Source organism: Cannabis sativa, chromosome 1 (assembly GCF_029168945.1).
Source record: "Cannabis sativa cultivar Pink pepper isolate KNU-18-1 chromosome 1, ASM2916894v1, whole genome shotgun sequence".
Classification (NCBI taxonomy): domain Eukaryota; kingdom Viridiplantae; phylum Streptophyta; class Magnoliopsida; order Rosales; family Cannabaceae; genus Cannabis; species Cannabis sativa.
Genome location: NC_083601.1, coordinates 37,287,486 through 37,299,860, shown reverse-complemented (window position 1 = coordinate 37,299,860; position 12,375 = coordinate 37,287,486). Strand labels below are relative to the sequence as shown.

At 33.3% G+C, this 12,375-nt stretch overlaps 2 protein-coding genes, 4 non-coding genes and 1 pseudogene across 6 annotated transcripts; 2 read left to right on the top strand and 5 right to left on the bottom strand.

The window, feature by feature from the left end:
• The first annotated feature begins 616 nt into the window (after nucleotides 1–616).
• Nucleotides 617–5,364, top strand: LOC115706569 (shaggy-related protein kinase theta). Its single transcript, XM_030634258.2, has 13 exons — nucleotides 617–1,195; nucleotides 2,072–2,347; nucleotides 2,468–2,560; nucleotides 2,714–2,773; nucleotides 2,926–3,198; nucleotides 3,286–3,360; nucleotides 3,610–3,666; nucleotides 3,739–3,879; nucleotides 4,073–4,123; nucleotides 4,223–4,318; nucleotides 4,441–4,524; nucleotides 4,604–4,706; nucleotides 4,813–5,364. Exons 1-13 carry the CDS (start codon nucleotides 1,133–1,135, stop codon nucleotides 4,872–4,874), a joined length of 1,434 nt encoding a protein of 477 aa, XP_030490118.1. The 5' UTR covers nucleotides 617–1,132; the 3' UTR covers nucleotides 4,875–5,364.
• A 2,721-nt stretch (nucleotides 5,365–8,085) lies between these two features.
• On the top strand, nucleotides 8,086–10,799 carry LOC115707351 (E3 ubiquitin-protein ligase At4g11680). The gene is made up of 5 exons (XM_030635281.2): nucleotides 8,086–9,353; nucleotides 9,575–9,694; nucleotides 9,794–9,926; nucleotides 10,078–10,242; nucleotides 10,394–10,799. Exons 1-5 carry the CDS (start codon nucleotides 8,848–8,850, stop codon nucleotides 10,580–10,582), a joined length of 1,113 nt encoding a protein of 370 aa, XP_030491141.2. The 5' UTR covers nucleotides 8,086–8,847; the 3' UTR covers nucleotides 10,583–10,799.
• A 40-nt stretch (nucleotides 10,800–10,839) lies between these two features.
• Nucleotides 10,840–10,925, bottom strand: LOC115708516 (small nucleolar RNA snoR114). The gene has a single exon (XR_004010010.2). It is a non-coding gene; the product is annotated as a small nucleolar RNA snoR114 (small nucleolar RNA).
• An 8-nt stretch (nucleotides 10,926–10,933) lies between these two features.
• TRNAG-GCC (transfer RNA glycine (anticodon GCC)) lies at nucleotides 10,934–11,004 on the bottom strand. Its single transcript has one exon. It is a non-coding gene; the product is annotated as a tRNA-Gly (tRNA).
• An 89-nt stretch (nucleotides 11,005–11,093) lies between these two features.
• LOC115708517 (small nucleolar RNA snoR114) lies at nucleotides 11,094–11,184 on the bottom strand (annotated as a pseudogene).
• A 577-nt stretch (nucleotides 11,185–11,761) lies between these two features.
• LOC115708515 (small nucleolar RNA snoR114) lies at nucleotides 11,762–11,846 on the bottom strand. The gene has a single exon (XR_004010009.2). It is a non-coding gene; the product is annotated as a small nucleolar RNA snoR114 (small nucleolar RNA).
• Nucleotides 11,847–11,849: 3 nt separating this feature from the next.
• On the bottom strand, nucleotides 11,850–11,920 carry TRNAG-GCC (transfer RNA glycine (anticodon GCC)). The gene has a single exon. It is a non-coding gene; the product is annotated as a tRNA-Gly (tRNA).
• Between the last annotated feature and the right edge of the window lie 455 nt (nucleotides 11,921–12,375).

Sequence of the window (12,375 nt, the reverse complement as noted above, 5' to 3'; positions counted from 1 at the left end):
CAATAATATTACAACTTACAATAGTAGAACTAGAAGATTCACATTAAAAGAAAGATTAAAAAAGTTGTAGGTTCACACAAAAAAAGAAAAAAAAACAGCTGTTGTATTAGACTTATACATGCTATAAGTATTTTATTTTATAATTCTGCATTATTTTATTATGAAATAAAAATTGAGGCATAATTGAATTGCTCTGGTCTTGGATTTTAATTTATTTTGGGGTCAAATTTAAGACTGATGAAATGTTTAACGGCAGATAAAGACTTATTTATAAAGAAAATATATATAATAAAAAGAATTGAAGAAGAAAGAGAGAGATTTGTGCGGTGTTAAAATCCTAAACGAATCCGAAATAACTTAACCGCAAAAACACACCGTCCAATCCGAAGACCAGTCAAAAGGTCTTCCCCCGAATATTCCGTCACATTATCCATTTCTGTCTGAAATTCCTTAATTGTAAATACTTCTACCAAACAGGGGTACTTTAGTAACTTCATTCGTTCTTGCGATCCCCCAAAATCATGATATATCCACCGTTTGATTCTCCCATCATGACATATCGACGGCCACTTTTACGAGTTTGACTGTAGTACGAAAAAGAAATATTTCAGGCTGGAATGATTGGCTTGATGTTTGATCCCAGTTTGACCGTAGAAAATTCAAAAAGCCAAATTAAAAAAAAAAATAATGATATTAATTAAATATAAATTAAAAAAAGGCCACATGTAATGGCTTTTTCCTCATTGAACAGAGAGAAATTAGCTCTAAAAAATCTATTACAGTCTGGGGGAGAGCGGGCTTCTTTCCCTATTTAATTTTTTATTTTATTTAATTCATTATTATTTATTATTAATTTTTAATTTCTAATTTCCAATTCTAATTTCTTCCCACTATTTCCAGAGTTTGCTTCTTTCTTGTTTTAGATTAGGGATTGACAGAGAGAGAGAGGAAGAGGAAGAGAGAAGCAAGGGTTAAGAAAGAGAGAGCTTTCTCTCTCCTTTTATTTCTCATTCTTGTGATTGTGATTTATTGAGCTCTCTTCTTTTTGAGGGTGATTACATTGATAGGTATTGGGGATTTGAAGAAATTAGGGTTTGGAGGTGGGGTGCAGTGGAATCGTGGAAACGAAGAGATGAACATGATGCGTCGCCTTAAGAGCATTGCCTCGGGTCGGACCTCAATCTCATCGGACCCAGTAAGTTCACTATTTTTTTATTTTTTATTTTTTTAAATGTTTGTGTTTGAAGAAATTGTTATGAAACTGGAAGCAAAGAAGAAACAAAAATGGATTTTTGAGCTTTGCTTATGGATATTGTGCATTTGACTTGTTATACTCCGATAACAGTTGGTAAAGCACTCTTTAAAAGAAAAGAAAAAGGAAGAAGAAGGAACAATGATTTTTTTCTTCTTCTTCTCATTTTTCCCTCATTCTCAATGGTCATTCTGTTTTTTTTTTCCCACAAAAAGGTCACCGCATGAGTTCAAATTAGTAGGTTTTGCTTACGATTACATTCTAGTTTTTTTCTTTGTATGTAATGGATTTTCGTTCTTTATTGGGGATGAACTGGGAGTATATTATATATATGTTTATGTATAGAATCCGACACTTGATTAATAAGTTCTCTGTGTTTTAATGGTTTTGTGGCCTGATATTATGTTCTTTTAAATCATGTTTGATAAAATAACAAATGGTATGGATTCATATGATGTATTGAAGACGGTACATTGCTTTTATGTGGGTAGGGCATCGATTTTTATTGTGTCAATTATCGCCTAAATCTGTGTTTTATTCTCTTCTTCTTCTATGCCAATGTCTTTGTGAGATATGGATTTATTACGGTTAGAAAGTGGTTTTTGGATCACCAGTGCTCTGCTGGGAAAAACAATCCTGATTTACAATAGATTCACTTTTTTGGTTAAATGTAAGTTAACTTAGTGAAGTTATTTGTACTCATACTTTACTGCCTGCCTCAACCATCTCCCTCGTTAACTCACAAGATAGGTTGATGTTTCTTTAACCTACCTGTTCTAAAAAAATTTAACAACTTAAATTTTACTGATTTTCTTTTAGGGTGCGGATTGTAATACAAAGAGAGCAAAGGTTGATCAAGATATGGAGCAAGTAAATGTTGAATCAAATGCCATTCAGGAAAGTGTTTCTAATCTACAGCAGCATGTGCCGTCTACAGCATCGGAAAATGTTGCATGCACGTCTACTGTACCTTCAATTGCCAACTCCGAGTCAAAAGACGAAGAAATGACTGAGAGAACTAGCTATGATCAGCTCCCCAAAGAAATGCACGAAATGAAAATTATAGACGAGAAAGCCAATAGCCATGATGAAAAGGTATAATTTAGTTGGTACATATTTTCAAGTTTGAGCAAAGAAAGATAAAAAGGAAAGGCTAAAAGAGAGTAAAGAAATAAACAGTTGTTGAATGGCTAGAGAATCCTTTGCCTTGTGCAGGATATGGAACCCACTGTTATAAATGGTCATGGCACGGAAACAGGTCAGATTATTGCAACAACAGTAGGGGGTCGAAATGGACAGCCGAAACAGGTAAACATTATTTTTAGAAAAACATGTTTCCATCTTTAGCCCCTCCTTCCCCCCAATTTTTCCATTGATCTGTATACCTTCAATGTTTCGTGCAGTCTCTTTTGTATTATAGATTTTATTTGAATACAAAGTCTTAATATATTGTTTTTGCAGACAATTTCTTATATGGCAGAACGTGTTGTTGGAACTGGCTCTTTTGGTGTTGTCTTTCAGGTATTTGGAAATATGTCTGAGTATCCATCATCCAAATTGTTTGTTGATGTTTCGGTTTTTCTTTATGATAATTTTTTAATAGTGAACATTTATTTTCTTATTGATATTGATGTCAATTTCTTCACTGACATGATTCATTATATTTTACTTAGGCAAAATGCTTGGAAACGGGTGAGGCAGTTGCAATTAAAAAGGTTCTACAAGACAAGAGATACAAGAACCGAGAACTTCAAGTCATGCGTTTGCTTGACCATCCTAATGTCATTCAACTGAAGCATTGTTTCTTTTCAACAACTGATAAAGATGAGCTTTATCTTAACCTGGTCCTTGAGTTTGTATCTGAAACTGTCTATCGAGTTTCAAAGCATTATGTTAGGGCAACTCAACATATGCCCCTGATCTATGTGCGACTTTATACATATCAGGTAAGTAATTAGTTACTTACTATTTTACTGTATGAGATTATACTGATGTGTGTTGTAACTTTTGGTTTTATTGATTCTGTTTTGTAGATTTGTCGTGCATTAAATTACCTACATCACGTTGTTGGTGTGTGTCATCGTGACATTAAGCCCCAAAATTTACTGGTAGGTTCTTGCTTTTGTTGTTGGTTTGGTAACATCAAGTTTGTTGTCTGCTTGATTCCAGCGTAATATTATTGGTTTGTACTTCATACTGATAAAATTTATCTGGAGACCACTGAGTTCTTTTAATTTTTGTCTTTTTACTATTATTTCTTATCAATGTTTTGGTTCAGTTAATTTAGTTAAATATTAATGCAAAGTTATTATTATGATTTTTTCCCCTTCTGAGATTCCTTTTTGTTCATTATGCAGGTTAATTCTCAAACACACCAACTTAAGATATGTGATTTTGGGAGTGCAAAAATGTTGGTAAGTTTTTTTTTATTATTTTTTTTTAATTTAAGGCTGTTATTCTAAATGCTGATGAGACTTTGTATTTAGGTGCCAGGTGAACCCAACATATCGTATATCTGCTCACGGTATTACAGGGCTCCTGAACTTATATTTGGTGCTACTGAGTATACTACTGCAATTGACATGTGGTCTGTTGGTTGTGTTATGGCTGAGCTACTTCTGGGACAGGTGAGTCTATATGAGTTCAATTGGTGTCTAAACTTGTTTATTGTGGATGTACTGTAGTTTGTTTTTCCCATCAAATCTCCCTTTGTTTATGTCTCCTTAATCAATAAGTGTATTCACTCTGTGCTATCACCTTCGTTGTGTTTGCTCTAAACTGATTGCTTGTTCTGCTATGCTGGATCTTGTTTTTATGCAGCCACTGTTCCCTGGGGAGAGTGGCGTTGATCAGTTGGTAGAAATTATTAAGGTACAGTTAGTGTCGAAGTCACCTTAATTACTTGTTAACTAATACCGCTGTATTTTGTATTAATTTGCTTATACTTTTTTCTCGTTTTTGTCCTGTTAGATTCTTGGCACTCCAACAAGAGAAGAAATCCGTTGCATGAACCCAAATTACACTGAATTCAAGTTTCCTCAGATCAAAGCTCACCCGTGGCACAAGGTCGAGCTCTTTTTTTTTCCTTTTTTTAGTGTGATGTTAAGTAGTTCATGATTTTTTTTAAAAAAATTATTTGGCGCTGCTAGCTGTAAATATTCATTTTTCTAAAATGATTTGATTTTCAGATCTTTCACAAGCGAATGCCCCCTGAAGCCGTTGACCTGGTTTCACGGCTTCTCCAATATTCACCAAATCTTCGTTGCACCGCGGTGAGTTAAATCACTTTACACCATGAAACAATATAGTTTTTTTTTGGTTATTATCCTCTTAACACATCCTGATTTCCAGTTGGAAGCTTGCGCTCATCCCTTCTTTGACGAGTTACGAGACTCAAATGCAATGTTACCTAATGGACGAGCTCTACCTCCTTTATTCAATTTTACAGCTCAAGGTAATATACTATATTTCTATATAGGAGATGTAAACCCTGATTCCCCCTTCACTCTTCCCTTTTACCTGTTTTATCTGTTGACATCTAATACTCCGGTGTTTTGCAGAATTGGCTGGTGCATCAACTGAGCTACGACATCGTCTTATTCCCGAGCATGCAAGGAATTAATGTTACGTGAACATCGTTTGGTCTTGTCTGTGCAATGTTGTTGGGATTTTGATTGTTTTATTTCTGTTGTCGTACACAAGCTATGCTGCCGTGCCCTTTTTAACCCAAGAACCACCACAGTTTGAACCCCTGCAGAGAAGTCGGTGTGTTGTAAAGTCGTCTCTTGGAAGTTTTTTTATTTCTTTACCTCTGACAATTCATATGAGCAAACTGCTGAGGAACTATCACGTTGATGGAATGGGTCTGCATGGCGCCGAAGGTTGAAAACTTTATACGTATCCACAAATGTGGCAATGTTGCATGCTTCCGTTTCTTACTGATATGTGTTCTCATACAAACGCTTTGGTTTTGGAATCTAACTTAAATGTGATCTGTTTAGATTGATTAGGTCGTTCTCATTTATACCGTTCTTTCTCATTTTTGTTCAACCTACTGACTTTCATCTGTTCTTCAATTTTGTTTATATAATAATTATAATTATTATTACAAAGTAGAGTTTATGGAGCAATGAATGAGTATGTTACAGCCAATACTTTTTTTTTTTCAATTTTATTTTATTAAATGATTAATAAACTCTTATCATGTATTATTTCCTAAGAGGGTTTTGGATAAGTAAATTTATCTAATACAGCAATAATGGCATCTGTAACAAACATATATGACAAGAACGTATATATATTATCAGAGAATTTCATTTATTTACTCTTGCTTTTAAAAGAGAAAACCTCTTTATTGCGCTGCACAGAGAAATAAGTCATTGTCTTACTTTTGTGCCTTTTTTTCTACTTTTAAGTGTAAGAAGATGATAAAAGCATACAAACCAAGGGAAAGGAAAATACTTCATGATATCTCCAGCCAAGTTAACATGATAAACAACTTTTAGCTTTGTCTTTTTGAGGTGAGAGAAATATAATTATCATATGTTGGTCTTCTAGCTGGGCCTGGGTGTGTAAAAAGACATGAGTGGGAATCATCATGATTAATTGTAGTTTGGCTCAGCCGAAGCACTGTATCTGGGCATCTGTAGCATTTCTCTTATGGCGTGGCAGATAAACTAATGTGCTTCTTTTTTATATTATATAAAGTCAATTTGGCAATCGGATTCGGAGTAGCATGCAATGCAATCGAGTGCGTGTTTACAGACAAAATGGTTTTGAGTCTAAAAGAAAAGAAAATCCAACCTTTACAATTCGCAACACCACAAAGTAATTACTTTTGAAATTACCCTGAACAATGATAACAAAATCCAAACATTAGATGTTTATGGAACCTCAAATAAAACCGAAAGTAATTTCTTGAAGCTGATATGATGGTCTAGGTGTAAGAACTTTATAATAAGGTATTTTTTTAAAAAAAATTACCAATTTTAATTTTTATCAATATATACCAAGATAATTGAATATACAGAGGAAAGAATTATTTATTTATTATTATTTTTTTCTATATAAAAACTTGAAATTTCCCTCTTATAACCCTGATTGAATGACAGCATTCGTTAATTAATTTTGGCAATCTGGCTGAAATCTTTGTTTACTTAAGAGAATCCACTAACGTTTAAAATGCATTACCAATTAAATTTCAATCACCGCAGGCTTGATAATTCAAATCTTTGATAGAGTTGCAAGGAAAAATCTCTCAACCACTATGACTATCCAAACAATTTAATGCTCTTCATTCAATTTTTTTTTTGATAAGGACATGCTCTTCAAAACATTACACTTATTAATATATTTATTTCCTTTATTACATCAACAAATAAGATATTCTTTTTGTTCATCTCATCCAACTGAAGACACATTCCTTGCTTATTGTCCCCATTGATTTCATTAAAGCCTTCACCATTTTGGGAGTACCAAGTAGTACACAGTAATTATAGCAGCAACACATGATTTTACAAATCAATAGACTAGACTATACATTATTTTAAGGAGTATCATTTCATAATAAGTTGTGTTGAAAATTAGTCGAAAAAAACAAATTTAAAATTTCAACATAATTATGGCAAGTGCTCAATTATATTCTTTCAAATCAATATAAGTTTTAGTGCTTTCAATTATAGGTTCTCTTAAAATATCTCAAAACTTCACGAAATTAATAACATAAATTATTTCTAAACTTTATAAAAATTTGTACTTTTAGTGGTATTTTCACCAAACCTTGCTGTTGCTACCCACATTATTATTGTTATTGAAAACTAAGCGAAATTTCACCAATGGACTTGTAGTAATAACGCTAATATTTGACAATTGCATTGCCTATATCATATTCTATTGAATTGGAGAAAGAAAAAATCATATTTCATTCTATTTTACCTAACCTAAAATTATCAGTTGAGAACTAATTTTTTTTTTTTACTACACATTAATTAAAATAATTTTAATTGATAAATATTATTTTTTATAATTAAAGTATCAAATATAACCTCACATAATTTATAAAAATTAGAGTATGTAACACTATAACACTATGGTATTGTAATACAATCTAATGTTCATAACTAGTGACGGACACACCTACAAAATTGTGGGGGCTATAGCCCCAATAAAAAAAAATTGCATAAAAAAATTAAATATTTTTCTTTACATTTGAAAATTATAGTACAAAACATTGAAAAAATCCTACAAAAATAAATAAATTAAATAAAGTAGACCTAAATTTTTTTTTAATAACAATTAAGTCCCCACTTAATAATAATTTTGTGTCCTTCGAAACAAAGATAAGAAGAAGACGTTAGGACATTTTTGATATATTTAATACAAAATGATCTTTCAAGGAAATATTAATAGAAATGCATTATTATTTAATTTGTTCACACTAAGAATATATACCATTTCTTATAGTCAAAGTAAAATGTATCAGGGATTATAAAAAAAGAAAAAAAAAGGGTAAAATGTACCAATAACATGCAGACGTCTCGAAATTCTGTGTACTAATCTAAAAATGCTTAGAAAAAAGGATGGAAGTTTAGTTACGATATAAGATAAGATAAAATAAGGCCATCTCTCAAGGCACGTAGATAATCACTTCAGCAGTTGTATTTGTTACCTAAAACATGCAAATTACAAAGGCCAAGTCCCAAGTGGCCGAAGAACCGTTTAGTAGGTGGAGGGTAGTGTTTCCAACAATGTCATTTTATCTACTTGACATACCAAACTTCACCAAATTTTGTAAAGAAATAAAAGGCAAAGTATTAGTTGGTACTATGTGCTTATCAGAGTAAAGTTATATTATCTTGTTCAAAAAAACAAAAAGTATAGTTTTAGTATCCTTTAATTTTAGGGAATACCAATCATAAGATACATGTAATTTGAAAATCTGTAGTATAAAATCTGTGGCTGAGGCTATGGACATTCTCAAAATCCTTCAACTCAGTACCTATAAATTAGCTTAATGCTATTACGGAGTCCGATTACCTTCAGATATTCACAATAAATGCTTGGATCACTCCTATTTTGCTTTCATTGACTCGGCTAAGTAATGAAATAGAAACAATGAATAATCAGCCCAAAGACCAAAATCTCAATTATCAAATGAATACTTACCAAATAAGCAAAACCAATCTGCATATTATTATGTTGATACTATAATTATTGTTATTATTCACACGCGGAGCCAATTAATGGACTAAGCAATCGCTTGGCCCCAATAGTTTCAATTTCCATTTCTATGAATTCAAATTGAAAAAGAAAAAAAAAAAATCGCCACTTCCTTCCAAAAAAAAAAAGAGACAGAATTTAGTAATTTAGCTCCATTCTGACATTTAAATTTTCTTTCAACTTCAAATATTTTCAAATGTTCAAATTTGTGTACGAGCAAATTAAGAGAAAAGAACAGTATTTCTTCCTTTATTACACTTGATCCGATTCTTTAAAACCCGAAATTATTATGAATTTTTCTTATAAAAATTTCACAAAATCTACTTCAAGATTTGAATAAACACGTCCATAGTATATATAATTCTCCGGCTGAAGTCATGGACTCCGCGCCGTTACTGGGTAGCTCCATAGGCCACAACAACCTCATACGGAGTCGACGAGTTGTGCGCCGTACGCCGTTTTCGCTGCGTCGAGCGGCTCGGATACTACGGCGCGCCAGCGGGAGCCGAATGATGCTCCGGGAGTCGTCGGTTCAGGTCCGAGAGAACGCGGCGGAGGAGCTCGAACAGAGGCAAAGCGGGTGGGCTCGCTCGAAAGCCATAATTTTGCTTGATGTTTTGTGGAACTTGGTGTTTGTGGTTAGCGGTATTGCTGTGCTGTGGCTGAGCATGAACGAAAAGCCTTCCGTGCCGTTGAGACTATGGGTGGTCGGCTACATGTTTCAGTGTCTTTTTCACATGGGTTGCGTCTTCGCGGAGCACGTGCCGGAGACGGAAGCGTTCCGGAGCAGTCGGGATTGGGAAAGTAGTGGAAATTGGAGTTCGAGTTCTGGGAGCGATGTTGAATATTCAATTGAACAGAGTGAGGCCGATGATAATTCCAGGTTAAAGTGTTCATATTTTTTTATAAAATTACGTTTCAATTCAGTAGTCACGTTAAAGAAACTGGGAAAATTTGTTGCTATAAAACTTATTTTAGGCTCAGAAATGGTCTGTTTTTCGCCTTTCAAGATTAAAATAAATAAGAAAAAACCAATTTAGTTGATTCTATTTTAGATTGAAAACTAATTTGGTTGTTGGTTGAACCTCATTGTTTACTTGACAGTATTCTAAAGCATCTGGAGTCTGCAAATACTATGTTTTCCTTTGTATGGTGGGCTGTTGGATTTTACTGGGTGACTGCTGGGGGTGGATGTTTGACTCGTGATTCACCTCAACTTTATTGGTTTGTTCTAATTCCTTGGAAGCCATCTTCTTAAGAGTGTAATTGCCCTGTTTAACTGTCTTGTTTGTATTATGGCTTACGTGCAGCTCTGTTTTGCAGGCTTTGTATTACCTTTCTAGCTTTTGATATGGTCTTTGTCATTCTATGTGTTGCCATCGCTTGTCTCGTGGGTATTGCTATTTGCTGCTTTCTGCCCTGCATAATTGCAATTTTATATGTTGTATCGGATCAGGTAAACGGTGCAAGCATGTAATCTGGACCTGAACTTTACTGTATATAAGTTATTAGTTGTTTAATTTTATGTTTTGTGCAAGTATGAGAGAACCATCTTTCTTTTGGTATACTGTTACTCTATATATGATCTGTTATTATGTGTGAAACAGGAGGGAGCAACAGAAGAAGAAATTGATAATTTGCCAAAGTTCACATTCCGCATAATGAGTGATTCAGAGATGGTTAATGGGGAGAACAAAGAATCTATTCAAGGAGTAATGATCGAATGTAACACAGATTCGCCAACTGAACGTCAACTTTCTCAGGAGGATGCAGTAAGTTATCTCAGTCTCATAACATATCATATTAGTTCTATTGGAATTCAGACACAATACTGATTTGATAGGCAATGAAGCTCAATATAATGTTTAAGAAAAAATTGAAGTTATGATCTGAATGAGTCCATACATTTGGTATAAACTGCAGGAATGTTGTATCTGCCTCTCAGCGTATGACGATGAAGCCGAAGTGAGGGAGCTTCCATGCCGTCACCATTTCCATTGCAGTTGCATAGACAAATGGTTACACATAAATGCTACATGCCCTCTTTGCAAGTTCAACATCTTGAACCTCAACAACAACAATGAAAGTGACAGGAGTCACTTTAATGTATAGCAAGTTATGTACTTGGTTTCTGACTGTTAGAGCCTTTTTTCTATATCTTATTATAGATAAATCGGGTTGCCTTTTGTGTAGGAGATTCAGTTATCCTGGCAATAATCTCTCTCTCTACTATTTCTAATGTATACATGTTAGTTAAAAGAAACAATTCGTTTCCAAAGACTTAACTGATGTTAAAAAAAATAAAGAAAAAAACAAGACTTGACTGAGAGTATATCCTTATTTTAAGGAGGTAAGAAAATTTTAAAATAGAATTCAGATGCGCATTTTTGTATCTGAGATCAGATTATGATGAAGGACCCCTCCTTGAATATGGCGCAAGTTATCATCATTATTCCATAGAAATGCACCAGCCGGGAATCGAACCCGGGTCTGTACCGTGGCAGGGTACTATTCTACCACTAGACCACTGGTGCTATTTATTTATTGCAACCTAAGAAATTGATATGTCAATTATGTATACACACTTGATTTAATTTGTTACTATAAAAAACAAATAAATAAAAAGCTCAGAAACGCACATATTTTCATCATATAATTCAGATGACTGTGAAGAACCCCTCCTTCACGTTAGTGCATACGTATCCTCATAGCAGAAGCTAGCCAAATGGACTCGAACCCTGGTCAATGTAGCGAGCAATTACCACTGTGACAGTAGTAGTGTTTGCTACACCTACGTCTGTTTACAATACAGTCCAGTCCTTATATTAAAACGCCTCAATTATTCTTTTTGGTGCCAAGTTGATGAGTAAGTAGTGTATGTTTTGTAACAATTTTTAAATGAAAGAACCATAATTTGCATAAAAATGAAAGTATATTGCAATTTGCAATGATTATCTGTATACAGTAAATCAAGTCCTGCTAAAGGCTACCTCAGTGAACAATAAGTGGACAGATTTACTACTTACCATGGGTACATCAAGTTAAATCCATTAGCATAAATAATTTTACTGTTTCGTTATAGATCAAGTAAACATAAGATGAAAATGATTATTGTCTTTTATTTTTTTGGTTAGGCTGCTGAATGCATGCATAGCACAAATAATAATATAATATGACTATTTTGTTATAGAAGCAAACAAACACAAGATTAAAATGACGATTGTCTTTTCTCTTTTAGAAAGGAAAATACCAAGGAAAAACAAATAACAATTATATATTGGAAAAAAAATAAAGCTCAGAAACGCATGATTTCATCTTAATCCAGATAAAGGTGATGGACCCCTCCATCACAGATGCGTAAATTTCTTCACAGCTAATTTGCACCAGCCGGGAATCGAACCCGGGTCTGTACCGTGGCAGGGTACTATTCTACCACTAGACCACTGGTGCTGTTTGTTTGTAGAAATTATTTATATATTTATGTATTTTCAGAAGCTGGAGTAGAAGATATGAGTAATCAATGAATTGAAAGTCCAATTGATTTCCGTTGTCACTCATCATCACTGATTACATAAAAAGTTATTTTAATATAATTATGTGTTAGTTTACATTTTAATTTCTAATTTTACCATTTTTAATTAAAATTTTAGACTCCACTTACATAATATAAAAATATATAATTCTCCTATTTTAATTTTATTTTTAATTTGGTGAGAATAATATAATGAGTGAAATCTATCTTGAAATCGAAACGAGCCTTTAAATTCTAAACATTAGTTCCAACAAAAACATTTATTGATTTAAAATCTTATCTAATAAGATTTACACTTCCATTAATTCTGACAAATGGAGCTTAATTAGGATTAATTAAAGGATATAAACTTATTAAAAAAAATTAAAATAAA